The sequence below is a fragment of the Dermacentor silvarum genome, chromosome 1 (assembly GCF_013339745.2).
Source record: "Dermacentor silvarum isolate Dsil-2018 chromosome 1, BIME_Dsil_1.4, whole genome shotgun sequence".
In the NCBI taxonomy this organism is placed as follows: Eukaryota; Metazoa; Arthropoda; class Arachnida; order Ixodida; family Ixodidae; genus Dermacentor; species Dermacentor silvarum.
In genome coordinates this window covers 72,171,562-72,193,585 of record NC_051154.1, presented here as the reverse complement: position 1 = coordinate 72,193,585, position 22,024 = coordinate 72,171,562, and the positions used below count along the sequence as shown (strand labels likewise).

Here is a 22,024-nt window from a genome sequence, read left to right as displayed (position 1 = left end):
GCTTCAGACGAGGTCATATCCCTCGCGACGTTTCCTAAGCAGGATTAACACAGAACTTGACCCACAGTGCCCGGATTGTGGGGAGGAGTTTATCTCAGCTCCGAGCTGTTCAACGATGCCTCTAAGAGTAGCATTCTCCTTTTGGATTCGACTAACTAGCTCAAAACTAACATGCTCTGAAGCAGCACCCCCCTTTACCTGTGGCTTTGTCATTTTCTTGACCTTGGTGGCTCACGTTCCTTGGTCGACCCCTTGTGATGCGATGCGAACCGCAGGAGTCCTGGAGCGAGATCTTGCTATGGAGGCTGATCTCCCCCTGGATCGGGAGCGTCCGCGCTGGATCACTCTGGTACCTCCTGGGGGTGACCGTGTGCAGCGGCGGGAAGTCTTTTTCCCCGTCGTGGCCTCGTTGAAAACCGGGATTAGAGTCTTGCTTCTGCCTTTCCTTTCTCCTGTGACGCACCACGTACAGGATCTGGAAGCGCTGCTTGCACTTCCTGTCTGCTGTGACATGTTCGCCTCCGCACAACTTGCACGTCGGCTTGCAATCATGCTCCTCCGATGGCAACTGCTTGCCGCATCCCCTGCATATGACGTCATCTGGCGTAGGGCATACGTCAGCGCGATGTCCTACCTTGCCGAAAGCGTAGCAAACATCTGTCTGCCTTCTGAACAGTGTGCAGCGGAACATGCTCGCGCCGCAAATAACGTGATTTAATTTAAGTCCGTCGAAAACAATCACCACCGTTTTCGAGTTCTTGATTCGCTTTGCTTGAAGAGCCGTTGGGTTCCTGTCATGAAGAATAAGCGCCTGAAGTCTTGCCGGGTCGATGTCGAGGTCTACCGCCTCGTATGACCCCCTTGCACGTGTCGTCCGGGACAGCCATATACGCGTTGACTTCGTACTCCACTTTGCCTATGGCAATACTAGATATCCTGGCATACGCTCTGGCGTTCTTCTCTGCCGGGGTGCTCACCACCGCAATGTTCTTCATGACGTTGGGACAAACTACGTCTTCGGCGATTTCTTCCTCGCCCAGGCCCGCCACCCTGGCCAGGGCGAAGGCAAACTTGATTTGACTAACATTCCTCATGTCGAGGCCATTGCGTGGGCGGACAATAACCCGCAAATGATCTTTCGGAAGTTGTGGCAGTCTTGACGCCGCCATGACTTCTTTTTTCACCTTCGTGAGCGACTGACGAGGCTGCGACAGCGTCGCGACGCCAGGCTTCCCGCTGGGCGCCTCGCTCGTGCCGTCGGGCACGGTTCTGACTTTCCGTCGACTAACAGCTGTGTTCCAACCAGGAGATTGAAATTCCTCAGGAATCATCCTCCCCGTCTACCGAAACTTGCATATAGTACATGGCGCACACTCCCTCACGGGCCCGATCCGGCGGCCGCCGTCACCCTTCTGCTGATTAGGCTTAGCTCGCGCAGAATAGTCCGCACGTAAGTAGTCAGCACAGAAAGAGTGTCATAAATTTCTAAACGGTCCACCCACCGTGAAAAACTGGGCATCCACAGAGTTCTCAGAACTTCATGCTTCGCATGGTCAAAGATTCGCGCACAAAAAGCCCCCCCCCCCCCCCAAAAAAAAAAAAACAAAAAAAAAAAAAAAAAAACAAAAAAAAAAAAAACGACTGACAACATTTCAAAAAGTGAGAGCCAGAGCTGCTCAGAGCTATCTGCTCGAGCGTCGTCGTCCTCTCTAAGTCGAAAGGCAAAACATAAATGCGGTAAAAATACCATTTCGTTGCTTTTGACGAGCTCGCGGTACGAAGAATTCGCTTAATTGGGCTCTATGTTGTGCTTCGTTGAAATATATTCTCTACTTAAAATAACGCGATAATCGAGTCTACAGTTGCACTTTGCGTTCCCCAGTCGCTGGACGTTATTTTGCCTTCGCACTTAGGTTCCCTATTAACCATAACTATAGGTTGTGCTGTTCACCGAGATCAAGCCATAGCTACCCGTTATAAGCAATGTATGAAGACCCACGTCTTCAATGTGGGTATAAACATCGTCTAACAATATAATTTTCGCCCTTTCCTGCGAACTCCCAAACGCCTTTATGACAACAGTGTGCTAACTCTTCGTTTTCTTGCCTGCAGTCATTAGACAGTTTTAGTTTAGCGTTAGCGTAATAGCGGGGTTACGGGAAATAACGTTACCGTTCCGCAACCGAACTTTGCAGAAAGAGAGTTTTAGTATAGCGTGATAGCGTAGTTTACGTGCGGGACGCTATTCCATTAAGCTTTGAATTTCGCATACACAGGGCACCTAATTCTATGTGTGTGTGCGTCCGGAAAGTGCGATAGGCAGCGCAATGGAAGCCAGGAGCGCGTTGTATTTTTACTTCACATGTCCGTCGATCTGCAACGAAACAGACAAGCAGTACATGCTGTCTACCATAGCCTCCGAAATCCTCCCATCTCAGAGGCCATATGTCGTCGTCGCGCCTATCTCCCGACTTTAGCGACAGATGGCGCTCGCATCTCAAAAAAAATTTCTCTCGTTAGGCTTAGGCGCGTTTGAAACGAGAAGCGATCTCGAAAATTTCTCAACATTAGCCATAATACTCTCTCGGCGAAGCGGCATGAGACTAAGCAAAAGCCGTTTACGCAGTCATTTGCTACGAACGAAGTGAATTCTACCAAAACAACACCAAATTCAGTTCGAAGCGGGCGACCGGGACCGCCGCCATGTTTTACGTACACCACGCTAACACGGTAACGCTAACTCTGAGAAATAGCGTGCGCACGGTAAACGGTATGGGTCGGTTAGCGTTCTGCGCATGCGCACTTCAATCCCGCTATTCCGGTACGCCCGCTATACATAAGTTGCACGTGACGTCAGTTCCTGCCTTCCGGTTTTGCGTCCGCCATTACCGAGCACATACGTCGTGGTGCCGGAGCAGCGGAGCTGTGTTTACGTATGCTTTAATCGATTGCCTTGCGCGCATGACGAAGGAGAATTGTGCAGGACTTTAAATTGTCCTGCATACTTTGATGAACTTGTGGGACCAACGCGGGCCAGGTACAAAGAAAAAATCGCCCTATGTGATGGCGTGGATCCATATCGGCTACCAGTTGGTGCGCAAGCCGCTGTTAATGCAAGCCTGCTACCACCGGTTACCCATGTTGACATTATAAATTATCTCGTGTTATCAACAAAATACATTATAAATTATCTAGTGTTATGTTTCATTAGATCAGATGAAGGCTTACAAGTCGCTCGACTCGCACAACTACTTTACGAGCGGATGGGTCCGGAACCTCATTGCGAAGAAGTTGCCGTCTAAGCGAGTTGTCTTGCTTAGCCAGGTGAGTTGAATGCACTCGTCATTTCATAGCTGTGATAAAAAAAAACAGCAATAACCACATAAAGGATCGACATACATCAGCCTAAGTGAAATTGAAGCTTCAACTCGCGTCGGCCACGCGGCGATGTCGCCGAGCGGGGATAACGTACACCGAATTTCACAATCTGGATCAGAAATGAGCCAACGCAGGGTGAAAGCAAAAAAAAAAAAAAAAACACTCCTGTTTCCCTGCTATCCGTTAAAGGAAAGCAGCTTTAGTGTGTCTACTGCCGAATTGTATTTTTTACTGCCCCTGAGTCCCTGTTCTTTTCCTTAAATTACTTGGGATTACCTGCAACGGGAGCACGACAGCTGCTTTGAAGACTTGTGCATGATCATTACCAGCTTTGTGTCAGCCAACAACACTGCAAACAGCAATTGTGGTGCTCAGTCACCACATTTTTTTTTCTTTGCTTTGCAGCCGAACACAAGAATGAACAACTGTTGTGAGGAATAGCAAAAAAAAAAAAAAAACGATTTCATGTGATTGCTGACAGAAAATGAAGGAGGCTGTGACGGATATTTTGTTTTGACTGTTTCTCTGCAGGTAAACAATCTTGAGGTCCTTCCTCGCGCAAGCCAAGTACCTCTCCGCTTCTCGGACAGCGCCTTTGTGTGGTCGCACTGATTTGTTATTACCTCAGGCAAACAGTACATCTGGTCCCTTTTCATGCGATTTGCACTTACTTCTCGTACTGCAGCCAAATATTTCACAAATCGCCATTGCGACGTACGGCGTCGACGGGAAATGAGAAATCCGCACAGCTTGGCGCTGTGTCGCTGCCGCAATGTGCTCGGTAATGGCGGCGCCTTGCGAGATCGTATCCCAGAGTTCCGCGGTGTGACGTAGTTGCAAGTTATGTATTCCGGTAACCACGCTAAACTAAAACTGTCTATTGCTTGTCCACAATCACTGAGCGCGGAACAGTTTCTCTGGTGCGCATATGTGGAATGCAAAAGGCGTAACACCATGCGCCTTCCTCGCCAATGCTTGCGCTACAGATAGCGCCGTTCGAGCCCTCTTGCCGCCAAATTAGTGATGCAGCAGTTTTCACACATGCAAGAGATCATGTGACCCTTACAGACTGACGTAGCTCGTGAGCTTTGCGCACCGGCGGTAGGGAGCTGTCGAAACAATGAGAATAGTCGAAGAAGTGTTGTACAGCGAGCAATAGCTTGTGAACTGTGCTGCATGTAGCCTTCATTTCATTTGCGAGTGACATTCAAACTATGTAGGGACAGCTTCTTGTCAGAGCACAGCACTCCCCCACAAATCACCCCGGTGGTTACACTTGCAGCACACGAGAAACGCTGCAAGACCACAGTGACATACTCGTTGACCCAGACCTGTTGATGCACGATACGCTTCACTTTTTATTGAACGCTACAGCGACAACAATGAAATTACACAGCTTGAATAAACACTGAACAGGGGTGTAAGTCAGCTGTAAGAACTTCGTATAAAAATCTTATGTGTGGCGTGACCATGTAAGCCGCAATTTGATGTACAGAAAAATGACACTGTCCTGTCTTACAGCCTGCTACCAAGGGAAGCGTTGACACTGTATACATAGCTGTGAACAAATGAGTGAGGCTCATTTTAAACGCTACGCTCCCACTTTCTGAACTTGAAGTTAGGCAGTTACGCAAGGAAGCACGTTAACTATAGGCCCTATAAACAGTTGCATCCAGGATTTCCCCCCTTTTTTTTTCTTCTTTTTAGTCTGGGCGATGGCATTTGGGAGACTTCTCAGTTTGGCAACAGGAGAGGTTTGTATTAAGGAAGCATATAGTTAATGGCTGATGCTTTTTTTTTTTCGCGCGCAGACTAAACAAAAGATAAGAACGGTGCAATATTACAGGAAAATGATGGTGAAGCGATTCAAGTGTGCTTCTTTCGTTTAACGTACCAAGCTTACTCCATGCTTTCTATTCAACGTTCCCAGAACATATATTCTCACCAGTTTTTCTGAACTGAATTCTCGCCGTTGCAGAAAGTGAAAACCGCAGCTAGCAAACACTGGCAGGCTTCCATGTGCAGGATAAGCGGCTGCAACACAGCAAGTACATGCGGGGCAGTGGCTCCTTTTCAAACCTCGAGGAAGGAAACATTCATGCGTACGACGGCACTCTAGATGTCAAAGTTTGCCCGTTTGTGCGCCAGACAGTAGCATACCAGTCTTGAAGGTTTTTTTTTTTTCTTTTTAAAATGCGGGTTAGTTTCTGATAACAATTAAGCTTCGTAGGAAATAGGATGACTAAGCCGTAAATATGGTACGCTAAGTTTGTGACCTTTCCTGCAGCGTTCTCCGTTTCGGTGGCCGTACCGGCGCACTCGTTATGTGAACCACTTTTGAGAATCTGTGCCTCTCGATCACCTTTACGGGTTCAACCGATGCGTGCCGTGAGCGCTATATGCGAATCCCTGCACCAAGCGGCTGAGTTCTAATAAGCGTGAATCACAGTTTTCAAACCGAAAAGGGGGAAAAGAAACTAAAGTTTAGAAAGCGGCATTGTCTGCCGCAAAGCAGGTGCGCGCGTGATGCAACGTCGCCTCCTGCAGGCTCGTCTGTGGCCCGCAGCAGCGGGACGTGCTGCTCGCTCGCTGTGCTGGGCGCCATGTGGGTGCGAGTCTGCGCTTCCGGACTGTGTCCGCCAGCGCGGCGGGCGCCTTCAGTGGGTCTTGTTGTAGTTGCCCTCGTCCTTGTAGCCGCTCACGTAGCCGGACTCCGAGGGGACGTCCTGGCGGCCCTCCTTGCCCCGACCCTTGCCGGCCTCGTCGAAGCGCTGCTTGTGGGTGCCCGTGTACTTGGTGTGGTCCGTTAGCCGAGCCACGGCTCCGCCCGTGGCCACGGGCTGCGACGAAAGAGCGAAGGCCGGGTCAGTCTTCGAGACCGGAAAGCTTTGTTGCAAAGCAGTTGGTTCCCGGGCCTATATACCGGCCCGTTACTCTCGCCAAGGGAGTGCAGGCAAATATTAGACAAGTTTTAACGAATAACGCGCGCGACGTGCGCGGGCGCTGGTTCATGCACTGTTTATTCTGGAGACTTCCGAAGTTTTATGCACGCAGACCAATATCGAAACTATAGAGGTTCGCGTCAAGAAATTCACAAGAAATTCAAGTTCACGTCCAGTCTCCTGGATGGCTACCTTTAAATGTGAATTTCGTGTTGATTTCTCCGCGTGAGTGAAACCTAGCTGGTTTGACGCTTCTGAAGTGCAGTTGGAACTCGGCACTTGCGTACATCGGGTGTGCTTCGCTGTCCTGTCTATTCGCGCTGAAATATTCACTTATCAAGAGTTTTGTTTACCCTGTAACACCCGTTGGTATCACGCCGAGTTCTCAGCTTTAAAATAATATAAAAGACTTAAAGAGGCTGTACAGGTTAACAATAAGAACTAAAAAAAATATCCGGTGAGACTTCTTGATTCCTTTAACACACTCGAACTCGCAGTATTATTGCAGACTGTGCTAGCACAGTCACACCGCCGTGTACGTTACACGTTTAACCCGTTTCCCAACTCATAATTGCCGTTTATTTACGATGTTTTCAACTGCATCACCTTCTGCATGCTGCTTTCGAAGAGCACGCATCCACATCTGGGCTGCTCCTATCTACCTCACACCCATGGCGCCGCAACCATTTGCCTCCTTCGCCAACTGCGCATCATTCTGCGCAGCCGAGGATATCTCTTCAGCTGCGAGCGGCGTTACGAGCCTCGAAAAGGCGGCACAGGTGGTGATTGTTGCGGACGGACGGATGAACGAACGCACATTTCCTGGCTCATAGCAGCTGTCCGGAATAAAAAGTTAGGTCCCCAACCTTGAGTCGATTTACCTCTTCACTGCATAGCGCGTGTGTGATGGAGCGAAGACGTTTAGAGCAATGATTGGGGGATAGGGTGACCACCCGAGGGCTACGAGCCTCGGTGCTGTGGCACACGTGCACGTAACATCCATAATTTATCTGAATACACTACGTAGGTAACGCTCGCATTATCTCGTGGCGAAAAGACACGTCCAGCCATTTCTTAGCTCATAACTGTCGGTCGCAGTTTAGTAGAGGTAGGAATGCGTTAGTACACGCCCTTTGAATTGACTTTTTAACTAACATCAAATAATAAGCTGACAAGTGCGGCAAGTTCGGCGGGTTGGTAATAATAAGCGCTTTCTTATTGAGAATGTGGCGCACAGCATAAAACACGCAACCCATTGCATTCGGAAGAGGAGGATCTAGGACGGATTCGCGTCATCGTAAAAGAAAAAGCGCGAAAAAAAAAAAAAAACGGCGCACAAATAGGAGAGAAAGACAAAAAGGACATATGGCGTTGGCACGTGGTTTCACAAGATCTCCTGACAGGTAGGCCTGTGATCGCGACATCGAGCCCCAGCACACTGTTGCGCTATACGAGCAGTGGCGTCAAAAAAGGAAAAAGAAAAACATTCACCGACTATTACGATACTCCCTAATGCGAAATAAACAGGCTGGCGCGGACAATCCGTCTCGTGCGGCACGTTGCAAACGGAGCGAAGTGTGGCGCGACCGCCTCGCTAATCTGGAGATCGCGAGAGCCAGCGCGTGGGTGACGCGTGGGCGCGATTCGCAGCAGCCGCCGCCGACAGACCTCCCAGACGACGCGCGCTACTCTGGCGCCATCTCGTAGCCATCGTCGCCGCACTACGCTTTTCTTCTCATGCGTTCGCCATACCCCCACCCTCCACTTTCCGCCTCATGGTCCCGCTGCAGCCTCTTCGTCCGCTTTCCTCCTCGCGTCTTTCATTCCCCGCTGCACTCCGCGTTCACTTTCATCCTTCGCAGCGCTCGTTCGCTCGGTTACGAGTGACAACGCCGAGGCCGACGCTCGCCGCAGGAACGGGCGCCTAAGGGCTGGCTTTAAATACTGCTGCATTATGTTTAATAGGTGACCCGTAAAACGAGCAATCACAGGGATATGTGGGGCGCGCCGTCTGCTAGCATCTTCCGGTTCGACGGACGACGCGGCGGCATCGGCGGCATGCCCGGCACACGTGTTTTTCTGCGCGGTTTCAACTGTCAGTCGTGCGAAGCTTTCCGTCCGCTTTGTCGACCAGCAATGTCGTACCATTCATGCAGCTGATTTCTATGTTTCAATTCATTCTGGACGCGACGATGAAGAGCCAAGAAAGTCAAGGATACGCTTTTATTCATGAAGGAACTAGGGCTTTCGTTTCGCCGCCCTTTTTTGTTTCTGCCAGGCTTAGCTCTACGACATTTGCCGTTGCTTAGACGCAACGTACTGACTGCTCTGCCTGCGGGTCAGTCAGACAGGTGAAAAAGTTATCGGTATCCGATAATTTATCAAGCGTATGGAAGCATTACTTAGAAAATCGGGTGCTGAGGTGATGGCAACAGCGGTGCATGCTTTTCTGTGATCGTAGCTAAAAGCTAAAAACCGATGTCGTCGGTGTAATGGCTGAAAATGCTAACTTTGCGCGCTGTCAACAGCATTTCTCGGTCGAAACTCTAGGTTCATTTGAAGTGGTACGTAGTTAGACGTTCTCGCTTTTTTGTCAACAATGGCCGTATCGCCGTCATATTACGGCTGCGCATTATCTCTATCTGTGCTGAAGGAGCTAAGGAGGGCTAGTTGGTTACGAGTATTATGTATGTATCTCGCTGTGTCCCGCCTAAATTCGCGCCGTAAAACCTCGTTTTATAATACCTCTATGTGTGCATGCGAGCACTGAAATAGTTCTGGTTGCCTGAGTCAATGTTAAAGAAAGAAATATCTTGAAGAATCATTCTGTGTCGGCCCTTACACAGCTAATCGCCGCCTGATAAGTGGCACTGTACGTTCATTTTCTTTTTGTTCACGGATGGTCTCTGCCTTGTTACAGTTTTGGAAGTGGCAGCCATTCCTCTGATGCTTGTGCACAGCTGATTCAGCAAGGGTTGCTGCAAGGCAGTAGTCACATACGTTCAGCTTTAACGCTTGAATTTAATCAGCCAACGGCTGGACAGCCGACGATGGTTTTGCTAGGCACCTGCAACCGGGTAATCTAAGAGTGGGACAAAGCCTGACTGCAAGCGCAAGTGGCTCAGTCAGCTAAGGTTGCGCTGCTGAGCACGAGCTCGCGGGATCGAATCCCGGCCGCGGGGGCCGCATTTCGATGGAGGTGAAATGCGAAAACGCCCGTGTGCTTGCGTTATAGTGCATGTTAAATAACCCCAGGTGGTCAAAATTAATCCGGAGCCCTCCACTACGGCGTGCCTCATAATCAGAACTGGTTTTGGCACGTAAAACCCCAGAAAAAAAAAGAACGGACTGCAAGCGCATCAATGGAATTCAACGGCGAAACGGTGGCGGTGGCTGCGCTGACTCGAACCGGAAGCAGCTAGCAGACGGCGCATCCCACAATCCCTCGCTATTTTACGGGTCACCTATAGCGTTTTGCTGCTCAGCACCAGAACGCCATAAGCACTGAACTTGTTGGTGGCATGATTGATGAATGAAAAACTGCGCACCTCTGTCCACGTTTTCGAGTGTGTGCGCTGTTTTTCGTTCAAGTAGCCAATGAATCATCGCTGCGTGTCATCGAACACCTGACTAGATGTCTGACTCGTAACCGCATGTATCGCATGCTGCTAAAGCTATATACCCTCACGGATATATATATATTTTCGCCGGTGACGTCGTGTTTATAAGAATGTCATTTCGGGCGTGGTTGCGTTTCGTTTAGGATGCATAGGTGGCGTGACTTGATACCACGTCTCCTCGTGGCAACTATATATGCGAGAACGGATACAGTAGAGAGACTCCGCTCGAAAGGTGCACAACGCTGTCTGCTTACCGTGGTGCGTGTGGTGGCTGGCGGACCGCACGTGCTCAGCTTGTCCTTGATCTCTTCCACCTCGACCTTCTTGTTTTTCGCTATCACCTCCAGGAACTGTTGGTACTCCTTCAGGTTCAGCGCCTTCTTCGTCCTGCCACGAGCACAGGGAGAGCGTGTCAACACGTCATGCATGCACAGACGATGCGACAAGAGCGGGAGCGTTTATCGAAAAGCTGGGATTTTGGAGCTTCCCTGTGCACCATTAGTCCAACAGTTTATTATTGTGACCACGTTTCTGCATTTGTATAACCCCATAGGCATCAGCATAAACCGAGCATATCAGTGCGCAGCACAAAAGAAAAAAAAAAAAGGGGGGGGGGGATTGACAAGCAGGCGCGTAGCCAGGAATGTTTTACGGGTGGGGAGGGGGGGGCATATATACGCCCCCTCGGTGGTTTCCAATAACCTTCCAGGTCTCTTATGATTTTTGTGTTGATTATTATGGTTATGTATTGCCAGGTGTAGTTGTAAACTGGACAACAATACAATTCCGCGTGGCGCAAATCTGCGCACGTGCTGCAACGCACAGGCACCTTGTGCAGGCATCACATTATGCCGCTATAGTTCCACGTGATTGCTTGCTTCATAGCAATGTGCGCATTATTATGAGAGTGTATGATATACACAATAAAATGACGTAGACTGTAAGACTCAGATTTTTTAATTCGTTGTTTTTATCCAAAACGCACTAAATAAAATAACAAACAGGTGTTGATACGCGAATGCCCATAATAGCCGCACGTTTGGAGGATATGCGCCAATGTTCATAAGCGACGTGCCAGGCATAAAAGCGGGGCGCCGGTCGGAAAATTTCGAGGGGGGGGGGGGGGGGAAGTCCGGTCCAGAAGGCACAGCGCCTTAGCAGCCGCGGTTGAACGCGATTGGCTGAAACGCCGCCGGCGACGCTCTGATGTCACGCCGTGAGGATTATTGCCTTTGCGTGTCGCCCACTATAGATTAGGTTATGGTTAGGTTAGATTAGGTTAGGATAGGATAGGTTATGTAGGCTAGGTTAGGTTAGGTTAGCTTAAAAGGCTTTAGATGGCGCGGCGTACTCTCACAGCAGTTGCAAAGGGCGTCGAGCGTCGCCGGCGGCGTTTCAGCCAATCTCGTTCAACCGCGGTTGCTGAGGCGCTGTGCCTTCTAGATTTTCAATATATGCAGCCCGGTCAGGCCCCCTTCCCCCTGACTACGCCACTGTTGACAAGGTATACCAAAGCTAAGTAACGGCCGTGCAGGCACTCCAAGAAAATCGAGTTCTTTTGGTGTTAGTGCGATAGCTTGACACCAAGCGTTTCTATCGCTTAATTCCACTTCAATAATATCTCTATAAGCTGCATGATTATTGCTTCTGCCAAACAATGGATGAGAGTCACATGTCTTACAGTGCATGTCAACAACACCACCAGCAAAGTTAAGAATAAACTGGTGGAAGTAGCGTCTGTGTGTGTTGTGCCTTTTTCACGTCTGCGTCCAGTTCGCGCTTTTTTAGTTGCCCTTGTGGAATACCAACGTGCCCAAACTGCCACCAGGGTCCATTGAAAGACCCTGCTGCCACTCTGCCGTGCACCCAAAGCGGTACATGTTTCCGCCAACGTCTCCCTTTGATTCGGAGCTTCCTCCTGATATAAGTGGTTTCCTTGTGGACCCGCTGCGGTATACCTTAGTGATGGTATGGCGTAGCGCTGCCCAGCACGAGGTCCTAGGTTCGATCCTGGCAGCGGTGACCGCATTCAGATGGAGGCGAAATGCAAGAATGCTCGTGTACCGTGCATTAGGTGCACGTTGAGGAAATCCAGTCCGACGCCACCATGTCTGTAGGTTGTGGTTAAGTCATATTTTGCCAGTTTTCTGACGGATTTCACTGTGAGAAATTCAATTTTTGTTCGCTAACACTTCATGCTACGGGGTATGCCTGCGCGGTCGGGGTGGTTCAGGATGATTTTCTCCTGCACTAACACTTTGCGCTACGCGGAGGTCCTGTGCGGTCGGTGTGGTTCGGGATGATTTTCTCCGCCACGGACGCCGACATCCAAGCCGACGCCGGATTTTTCGCGACACGGGGCCCTTAACGCTATCGCTTTAAAACTCGCGCTGTAGTTGTTACTGAGCAGTGTAACGTTGCAGGAAGAAAAATGACAACCTAAAGAGAGAGAGAGAGAGAGAGAGAGAAAAGGGGGGGGGGGAGGGCTAGGTGATGGGGCACGGCACCAGAAAGGGGGGGGGGGTAGATCCAGGGTCATATATTTGCCCCCCCCCCCCCTTTCCACAACGAAGTTCACAAATATCCGATCAAAGCCAACGCAATGCTTGCGCAGTGGCATAGTTCGCCTTGTGCGAATAGAGCGGCCGAAAGCGTAGCGCCAGGAAGCAGCCAGGTGCAATCGAAAACGGAACGGTGCGAATGAAAACACAATTCCTCAAACTGATGGAAACTAGAATGATGTCCTTTGAGAGAATTACATATTCAAATTAGCAAACAGAGTTGCGCCGATCGGGGTCATTAAATATATTTGCGTAGCATGTAGCCTCTCATCTGTGTACTCGTATCAATCGTTGAAATTTACCTACTAGAATCAATGGACTCTTAAATCTCCCTTCTTTCTCTTCCCCCAGCGTAGGATAGCCAACCGGACTCTTGACTGGTTAACATCCCTGCCTTCTTTTTTGTATCTCTCTCTATCTAGTATGAACGCGACACATTTCAAAAGCTCATCACGTCTGGATATCTGAACGGCTTTTGTTCTAAATTTCCACCTTAAGGTATACGCCACGCGCCAATTTTGCGCGTGATCTAGCTAAGCAGCTAAGTCCATGCGCGGTGCGGCTTAGCCAGCTAAACAAGTAACTTGGCGCAATAAAAAACACAGACACAAGAAAGGCAAACAATGACAAGCGCTTGCCTTTGTCTGCCTTTCTTTTGTGTGTTTTTTTTATTGCGCAAGTTACTTGTTCAGTTATGGAAAACCAACTATAGCCCAACAATTAACTATTTTAGCCAGCTAGCATGTTCAAAGCTGGCACGTGGCTTGAGCAGTGAGGTGCACCTCTCAAATTAAGTAGAAAACTCCACCTATTGTGTGGTTTGTATCAAAACGCGCTAATAGGTCGCGCAGAATGATATTGGGAGCCTGGCAAATAAACAGGAAGAAAAACGAATGCTATTCGACCCATGCTAGATCCTTAAGAAGTGCCGCAAAAATTTCCTTCGGCTGTTGCTTCCCAGAGATATCGATGCTTGGGGCATGACAATGGTCACTCACTTGGCGACTTGCTTGAAGTAGATTCCGGTGTCGGTGGTGGTGATCTTCTTGCCGTCGATGACCTTGGCCTGCTTGAACCACTTGTCGCTGTTGGAGAGCGTGATGGCGTCACCTGTGCTCTTGCTGTCGCCAAACTTTGCGAACGCCTTGAACTGGCCATCGAACGACGTCGGCGGCACCGGCGAGCCTGGCGCGGGCGATTCCGGCGGCGTCGCCATCTGCGAAAGCCACGAGGGAGAGCCGTCGAACAAACGCCACCGCGCACCCGGCCGCAACACGTGTGCGCGGCCGCCTATAGGCGCGGCCCCGGAACACCGTCTCCGCTTCACTGGTTTGTCAGAAGACAGAACGTGACAGAACAAACTCTCTCTCTCTCAAAAAAAAAAAAAATAAATAAAAAAAAAAGAGGGAGGACTGAACGCGCCAGTCTCTGTTCTATGCCGCTGCACGTAGGAGCATTTGTTTATTGAAATTCTTGTGCGATTTATTCATTAGCTTCCGGCTGATAAGCTAACCTGCCGTTAACGAGCGCTGCATTTATCTTGTCAACGCGTGCTTGGAAAATTGGTGGTACCTCCGAAGAGTGCGTAACAGTTAAACGTTAAACGAAACCTAGAAATGCTTAAAGCCTCTCGTAGCTAGATAGAGATTGTGCCTTGCTGACGTGGCATTAATTCCAGTCTTTCAGAATTTTCCGCCTTCCTCCCACCGCGTTGTCTGCATTTTTCACATTCTATAGGCGCAGAAGTAATTAATGGCATCTTCGGTCAGTCGTATCAGAGCGCTTCGTTAACGCTGTGTATCATCAGGAAGACTGAGCCAACTTCATTGTGTTCTTTTTTCTTCTTCTTCTTTCTGGGGTTTTACGTGCCAAAACCAGTTCTGATTATGAGGCACGCCGTATAGTGGAGGGATAAATTTTGACCACCTGGGGTTCTTTAACGTGCACTACAACGCAAGCACACGGGCATTTTTGCATTTCGCCTCCATCGAAATGCGGCCGCCGCGGCCGGGATTCGATCCCGCGACCTCGTGCTCAGGAACTTCAATGTGTGTAATGAAGTCTGATTATCACTATTAGTGGCCACGAACTATATACAGGTTGAGTGCTGTCTGACACTATCTTGTAACGCTTCCAGAGCGCCCTGGAACGACCATTTAACGATACCATAAGTATCCGAGTAATAGAAGTACCACAGGCGCTCTAGGTGAAAGGGGGGGGAGTGCGTGAGGTCAAGCTTCACACTTTATCAGTCTTACTGGCCCCGCAGAGTCAGATCTTGTGTTCGTGCGCTTGCCTTCTCTGAACATTTGGTTTGAAAGACAGCTATAGGGGCGAAGCCGCTTTTATGCCTATAGACTGCGAATTGAATACAGAATATGGCGTCAGTTCTCGGACCGACGTGCGAACGCATTTTCGCTCAGATATTGCGAAAAGCGTTGTGGCGCTCGACGTATACATTCACAGTGTCATGTAATAGTGTATGAATGAACATTTCGCAGTTTTACTTGACTCAAGATGACTTTTGATATTTCAAATTACCAGCATGTGAGGATGCTAGAAGTATATGAAAGCAAACACTTGATGGAAGAGCAGATGCAAGCATGGTCAGTGTGCACCTCACTGGGCATCTATCAAGCGTTTTCTTTCAACTCGAGCGGACAGTCATTTGGCAGTGCCCTGGCGTCGCTCGCCCTAGCACATTGAACGCGCGCACAACGAAATCTGCGCTAAAATCTCTTTAGAGTCCGCTTTTATGGAAGCATATGCACGCGTGACGCCAGAGAAGTTAATGAGGAAGGAATGAGGAGAACGTTAAACATTTCTAGCAATCTCAGATACCGCGAGTACTAACACCCGCACTTGCATGAGCAGGAGAGAGAAACCATTGCTTATGCGTCCGTGACACACAATGAGCGCGTATTTAGGCTGCCCGCTAAACAGCAGTATTCGATGCGAAACACGTATCCCACTGTGGCCGAACTCAGGTCTCGGAGTTGCCCACAAAATGCACGCAATGTCCTCTAGCGCATTTCCGCGCTTGCCAGCTTGAACGTGCGCGATTAGCTTGGCAAAGGTTTACAATTGTTCATAAAACTGTGTTTACATCGCCAAAGAAATGATATGCCTTGTTCGAGCCTAACGTCTTAAAGAATTGTACTGTAAGCTCCTTAACACAGTTTTATCGGAGTTTCACTCAGTAAGAAACTATTGGGTTTTGCTTGCAGTATACGGGTTACGAATGACCTCGTAGTGGAAGGTTCGACCCCCTCGGAATGTTCAACGTGTACGTATGTGTACGTATAGTTTCATATACATTTCACCCAGTCGTAATGCGTCCACGCGGCTGGGAATTGAATGCGCGGCTTCGTGCTCAGACCAAGTTTCACTCGGTATCGATTCGTGACTCGGTATCGACGGTGTAAAATTGTGAATCGCAAACGGGCGATTTATCAACTTCCAGTGCTTGAGTCAGATTACGAGAAACCGCAATTCATATTTCTAGCAGGGCTCGTCGCATCCGAGGCACAAATTTCCCGCCGCTTGGAACTCACGAGCGCGCAGCACCGCTGAAATCCACACATTTTTTTTTGCCAGTGTTCGTTCATGTCGTGATTATTCCGTGGAATCTCGACTGAGCGACAAGGGAGGGACTATTTGTTAAACCTGGTTCAACCAGTGGCGGTTGGACGTGGCCACGCGAGCTCCTTTGGGAAGCGGCGCGCGCTTTAATCCGGGTGCCGTCGTGCATGCTCCTTCGCGACGGCCGAGCGTGTGTCCGCACGCATACTCACGGACATGCGCATTTCGTAGAACTCCTCTCTCATCACCCTCCGCACTTCGTCCACTATGCGCTCCTGGAGGATGTGGAACTGCTCCTGGAGCACGCCCAGCGGCCAGTGGATCTCGTCGTCGAGGACGGCGGTCGACCTGCACGGCCGCTCGTCGCCCGAGCAGTTTTCCTCCACGTCGGAGTCCGAGGCGGCGGCGCCGCCGTTGTCCACCTCCCGGCGCCGGGGCGCGTCCTCTTCGACGGACGACGGCGCCACGTCGAAGTCCTCTACCATAAGCACTTGCATGCGCCTCGAATCGCGCCGGGGCACCGGCGCCGCGTCGGTCTTGCGCACCTTGCTCATCGCTGTTCGCGCGCGTCGGCGACCGATGTGCCGCTTTCTCTCTAGCAGGGCCGCTTCCGGCGGCGAGGCGACCCAGGTGCGCAGTGGCCGCGTCGAAGACTCGTAACGCACGCGCGAGGCTCCCCGCGGGGCTCTTTGTCTCCACGCACGAGCGTTGTCCGGCGGTTGCTGGCTCGAAGCCCCCAGCGTCTCGGGGAGAAAAAGCACGCGGCGCGCCGGCGGGAGGGCCACCCAGCCACTGAGCCCGTGTCGTCCGTATCGCCGTTCTATGAAGACGCCGCGTGGCCGGGCGATGTATGCAAAAGCGTTTTTCACACTCGAAGATTCTAAACAAGCCCTCCCCCTTCCCCGCTCACCGCGGCGGCGCACGCCTTTCGCCGAGTCGTGTCGTGCGTCTCCGAGCGCGCGCGCGCCTTGTCTATACTTTGTGCTCTTCGTCTTTCGGAAGAGGCGGATTCAAGGAGAGAGGCGAGCGCAGTGGGTTGCACCGGTTAGCCGGGCAAATTTCGATTGGCGGACGAGGCCAGGGCCGACTCAATTACCCCTCTGTCACGTTCGTCTCGTCGTCTCAGTTCCAGACAAATGTGCTATCACGCCCAATAGCCGAGCACGACTCGCGTGACGCGGAGTATGAAATTGGGGAAGCGAAATGAGGCGGATGAAAAGTTCTACATAGTTTAGCTACTGTTAGGAGGCTTAGGAGTCTTCATGTCGAGAGTTTCTACGTTTACTGTAGCTTCAGCCGATACTCCTTACGAGTTGTAGACTCGGAATGTCTTAGTTGAAGCAAGATACGTCTGGCGATTATAAATGCCTGCATTTCTGGAGGCCATAGATAGCCACGTGCTCGCCACGTCGAAATGGGCAAAACTTTAAATCTGTTCGCTTCACATTACGAAGCTGTTCGTCCGACGTAACTGTCGCACTGCGACCGTTGTGTGCTTTTTTTCTGTCGGTGTAGGTAAGAAGCATTTCATAAAGAATAAAGCCACCAAGTGAACGCCGCGTTGGCTGGCTTCTCTTCTAAGCATACTTACAGTGTAACGGAGCCTGCTTTTCCGACTGCGCTCACCACAAACAAACAAGACGGTACAATTCGGCAAGAAAGGCGAAAACGTCGTTCTCCTTCTTCAAGTTGTACATTGTGGTTCTTTGCCAACGTAGATGAAAGCAAACAACAAAGCACAGACTGTTGGTGCAGGTGCAAATTTGTCACCATAGTGGTGAAATAGCGACATCATCCGCGCAGAACTCATGGCATCTGGTCTGGCTATCTCAGTGTAAAGGAAAAGGTAAAAGGAAGTTACGGCGGAGGTTACGTTTGTAGGCACGTCAACTAGCCCTCAGCGGCGTCCCTGCACGGTTCTTTATTGCAGCTACACGCCCGCTTACAAGCCTTTTTGTTTCAGGAGAGTTTCGATGACTAGAAGAGGAGCTTATAATTCGTGATGGGTCAAGTTCCTCCGCCGTGCTTCGGTCCGCTGTATAGATGTTCGCGATACGGGCACCATTCTCACGTTATATGACTCTCTCGATTGTGATCGATCGCTCGATAAACGACGTCTGTTAGCACGCCTGTCTGTTATTTCCGGTGGCTTTCCTTTCCTTTCGTTTTTTTTTTTTTTTTTTTTTAATATCCCCTCATTCTCCTCCCCAGTACGATTTATTTGAGTTCTTTTTCTAATAACCAGGCAGACGGAAACACACTAGACAAAACTTCAGTCGGACGTATCCCGTGAAATGAACAAAATGAATGGAAGCCGGAAAGAGAGAGAGAACCACCTGGTGGGTCGCGCCCTGCGATTCGTGAATCACGACGACCGGCTCCGAGGCCGCGGCTAGACGGCACGAGCCGCGACGTTCCTCAGGCGTCGCTCGGATCACGACTGTCTGTGTGTACATGCCACGGGGAACCGGTCGCCGCCTATGCACGCGTGTGTTTACTACTGCCGCCGCCGGCGGCGCGTACGACGTCATGAGCGAGAGCGAAGCGCCATTTCTTGAGAACGGAGCAGCTTGATGAAAGTAACTTGCGCCGATGTTACGAAGCGGCGAAGCGAAGCGGCTTTGTTTATGCGCGACCGTGGCACGTGACACGAGCCAGTGCATGGTTAGGATTGGTATGGTTCGCGCGATTCGTAATGCTCCGCTGGAGTGTAGGCAATATATTTGCATGTGTCTATGGGCTCACTAATTAGACGGCTTAGCAATGACTTCGTTTTTTTTTCTTTAACGACCAGCGCTTGGGTTTGAAATGCAGTCAACTATCTGTTAAAAAAAATTTAATAAATTAGTCAATGAAGCGAATTACTGCTTTTAAACCTTCGCTCGTATTGCGTCAAGGAGTTCGGAAGTGCGTTTTTTCGTTGCATATTCTCCCCACTGTCGACATACGCATTGCACGACAAGGCATCTAGTTGTTGGCGATGTTCTGAAACTTGCCTGTTCAAACAGGAAATCATTATGAAGGACGTGTTGTTCGTGAGAGCAAACGTGTTCTCGCCTTTCACTTGGAATGTTTTTCCGTGCATGCATATATGAGCTTCCACCCTCTTTCACATCTCTGCCCGCCTTCCACCCGCTGCGTGATTGTGGACTGTGGTTAAGACGTTTCACGAATGACCGCCCTATTATGCAGAGCCGGCTTCGTGCGCTCACAAGGACGCGTCTCTCGCTCCTATAGCTATCGGACCAATTTGAACGACACGCACGATCACAGCGAGACTTAGCTTGCCCATTAGAAGTTCCTGCTTCCCTCGAAGATATGATACCGTTGCTGACTACGCACAGACTATATATATATATATATATATATTGGAAAACGACGAAGTACGTTAATGGTGCTTACAATATATATTGTTCGGAGCGTATATGCTAAATAAAGAAGTGACATGCTTGGGAACACAAACACGCAGATCCGCCACTAACGAAAGCAAGTGGCGGAGGCCACTTCAATACGTGCGTGTGTGGTCCATAAACTTTTGCTAACGACTGTATGCAGCATCTCGTTTACCCATTTTTTGCTCTTTACGTTCAGCTGTATTCCTATGCCATACTTGAAGGATGTTTATTCTTTGGTGGAGGCAGTTTGCATTTGTTGTCTGTGTCCGTCCGTCCGTCCGTCCGTCCGTGAGTGCGAGCGTGCGTGCGAGCGTGCGTGCGTGAGGACTTGAATTACAATATATGGTATTTGACAATACACAGCTGGCAGTGTAAAGTATACACGGAGTGTCAATAGCATTAAGTTGCGAGTTACGAAAGGAAGTGAAATGCCGTTTGTCGTAGCGCTCCTCCGACGTTAACTTCGGGACTTTTTTTTCGCCGAACTGCATGAGATGCGGCCGGAAATACACATTCAACAGAGTTGTTCCGTTTTTATAGCTGTTCGAAGACATCAAATACGGGCGTTGCAGCTCTTTTTGATTGATGTTTCTTTTTCAAGCATTCTGGTCCAGTCGCCGAGAATGGCCGATAGTAAAGTTCGGCAGAACCTATAGTATTACGTGCACGAGACGCGAAGAACCATTCGAAGCTTACATGTTTTATGTGAAGGACAGGTATAACGCGCTGTACAGCACATCACGTGAAAACCGTTTGCAACCATCTCAAACAGGTGTGGTTAGCACTAGTTCGGCCCTTATTCTGCCTTAGTAATGACTTGCACAAATCCTACCCCTGCGCTGTCCCTCATCCTCCTTCGTGACCTTTTTTGCGAGTTTCAGCAACGCCTCTAAATATACCATATCAACCCTGGTCACCTGCGTCCCTTTACTGCCGCCTTCGCAATCCGAGAAAGCTTTTTTTTTGTGTGTTTTTTTTTTCTTCTGACCGCATTGGACAGCTGTATGACTGAGTCAGACTATTTGTTCATAAATATGCAGCATGCGCCGCCATAGAGCCCAACAGCAAATTATCTTGTCGGCTTCGAGACAGACCGGCTTTTGAGGCCAGCTGCGGACATGCAGGACCGTCATTGTCCCCCCTTTTTTCGACCTATACCACATGAGCACGTCGTACTTAGCCAGCGCTATACCTTTTTTGTTTAGATACATTTTCTGGGATTCGACTCGACGCGTTAGAACATTTTCCTCTATAGCTCGCTAAAATTGAATTGTGGGGTTTAACGTACGCCCGGAAACTGCAAATTGGCTTATGAGGGACGCCGTATATGGAAGAGGGCTCCGGATAAATTTGACCACCTGGGCTTCCTATAACGTGCACCTATAAATGTAAGTGCACGAGCGGGTTTTTTTTTTTTTGTTATTTTTTGCATTTCGAGCTTATCGAAAAGCTGCTGCTGGGGCCGGTAACCGAACCCGCGACCTCGGGCTCAGCAGCAGGACGCCATAGCCACTGCGCCACCACGGTGGGTCGCCATAGCTGGCATGTATACTATAGCCAGAATTTAAATAAGTCAGTATGCGCGATACATCAATGCACCTGTACTTGCTGGACAATATTTCACAGGTGAGTGTGGTGTACATGCGCTGTCAGAATAGCCACTGCGCCACCACGGTGGGTCGCCATAGCTGGCATGTATACTATAGCCAGAATTTAAATAAGTCAGTATGCGCGATACATCAATGCACCTGTACTTGCTGGACAATATTTCACAGGTGAGTGTGGTGTACATGCGCTGTCAGAATTTATTGTATGTGCTTTAAACAAAAAAAGAAAGAAAAGAAAAGAAGTCATATAGCAGGATGCAGGATCCGAGCCTTATATGGATAGACTGCATGTTTTAAGTTTTTTTAAATTTTTACTCTTTGCCATTCAGCATATGAAGGAGGGTGAGGAGAAAGCTGCGAAAAGATTGCTTCAAAAACCGTCAAGCCTCTATAATTTCCTAGCTCGAAACTTTAGCGTCATTGAAAGAGCAAATATCATCAGGAGGGTACTGTAACGACCGCGACGCGTCAGGCGTTGGCAACGCCTTAACGTGGCGCGCCAGGCCAACAAGACCGCACCAACACTTCCCGTAGTCGCTTTGCCCCCGACTATCCCTCATGTGTCGCTGTGCGTTTCAAAACGTTGACGAATCGCAGCGCGTGCGTCTATCTCATCTGTCTTGATGCATGCATTCAGGGAAGGTGCGCAGCGCTGACTGTTGCGCGTACACGGCGGCAGCTTCCGCGTATACCTTCTTCTTCTATATACTTTCTTCGCAAGCGCCCATCAAATCTGTGTGCGCTTATTTCCCGGGGAAGTCGCCGCCAGCTCCCTATTGTGACGATTTCTTCCCCACATTTATTTTACTTTCGGTCCACGCACTTCAGTCACGACGCGTGAGCGGTCGTATCGCGGTCAAGCAGCGCGCACGGAGCCGAGCGCGCGACCGGAGCGGTCCCGCTTGGAAGAATACAAACTCGTTGGACACGGTCGCGCCA

General features: G+C 49.8%; 1 protein-coding gene across 2 annotated transcripts in view; it reads right to left on the bottom strand.

Annotated features, from left to right (window-relative positions):
• Positions 1 to 16,862, bottom strand: part of LOC119465733 (tubulin polymerization-promoting protein homolog) — a 114,851-nt gene extending 97,989 nt beyond the window's left edge. The window contains exons 1-4 of one of the 2 annotated variants that reach the window (XM_049669510.1): positions 16,296 to 16,862; positions 13,500 to 13,717; positions 10,195 to 10,327; positions 6,025 to 6,218 (exon numbers count right to left, since the gene is read on the bottom strand). In XM_049669510.1, the coding sequence (XP_049525467.1) occupies positions 6,036 to 6,218; positions 10,195 to 10,327; positions 13,500 to 13,717; positions 16,296 to 16,637 (876 nt within the window). In that variant the 5' untranslated portion in view covers positions 16,638 to 16,862 and the 3' untranslated portion in view covers positions 6,025 to 6,035. Of the gene's footprint in view, positions 1 to 4,709; positions 6,219 to 10,194; positions 10,328 to 13,499; positions 13,718 to 16,295 lie in introns of those variants that run through there. The other variant, XM_037726206.2, reaches the window with a different exon arrangement.
• Between the last annotated feature and the right edge of the window lie 5,162 nt (positions 16,863 to 22,024).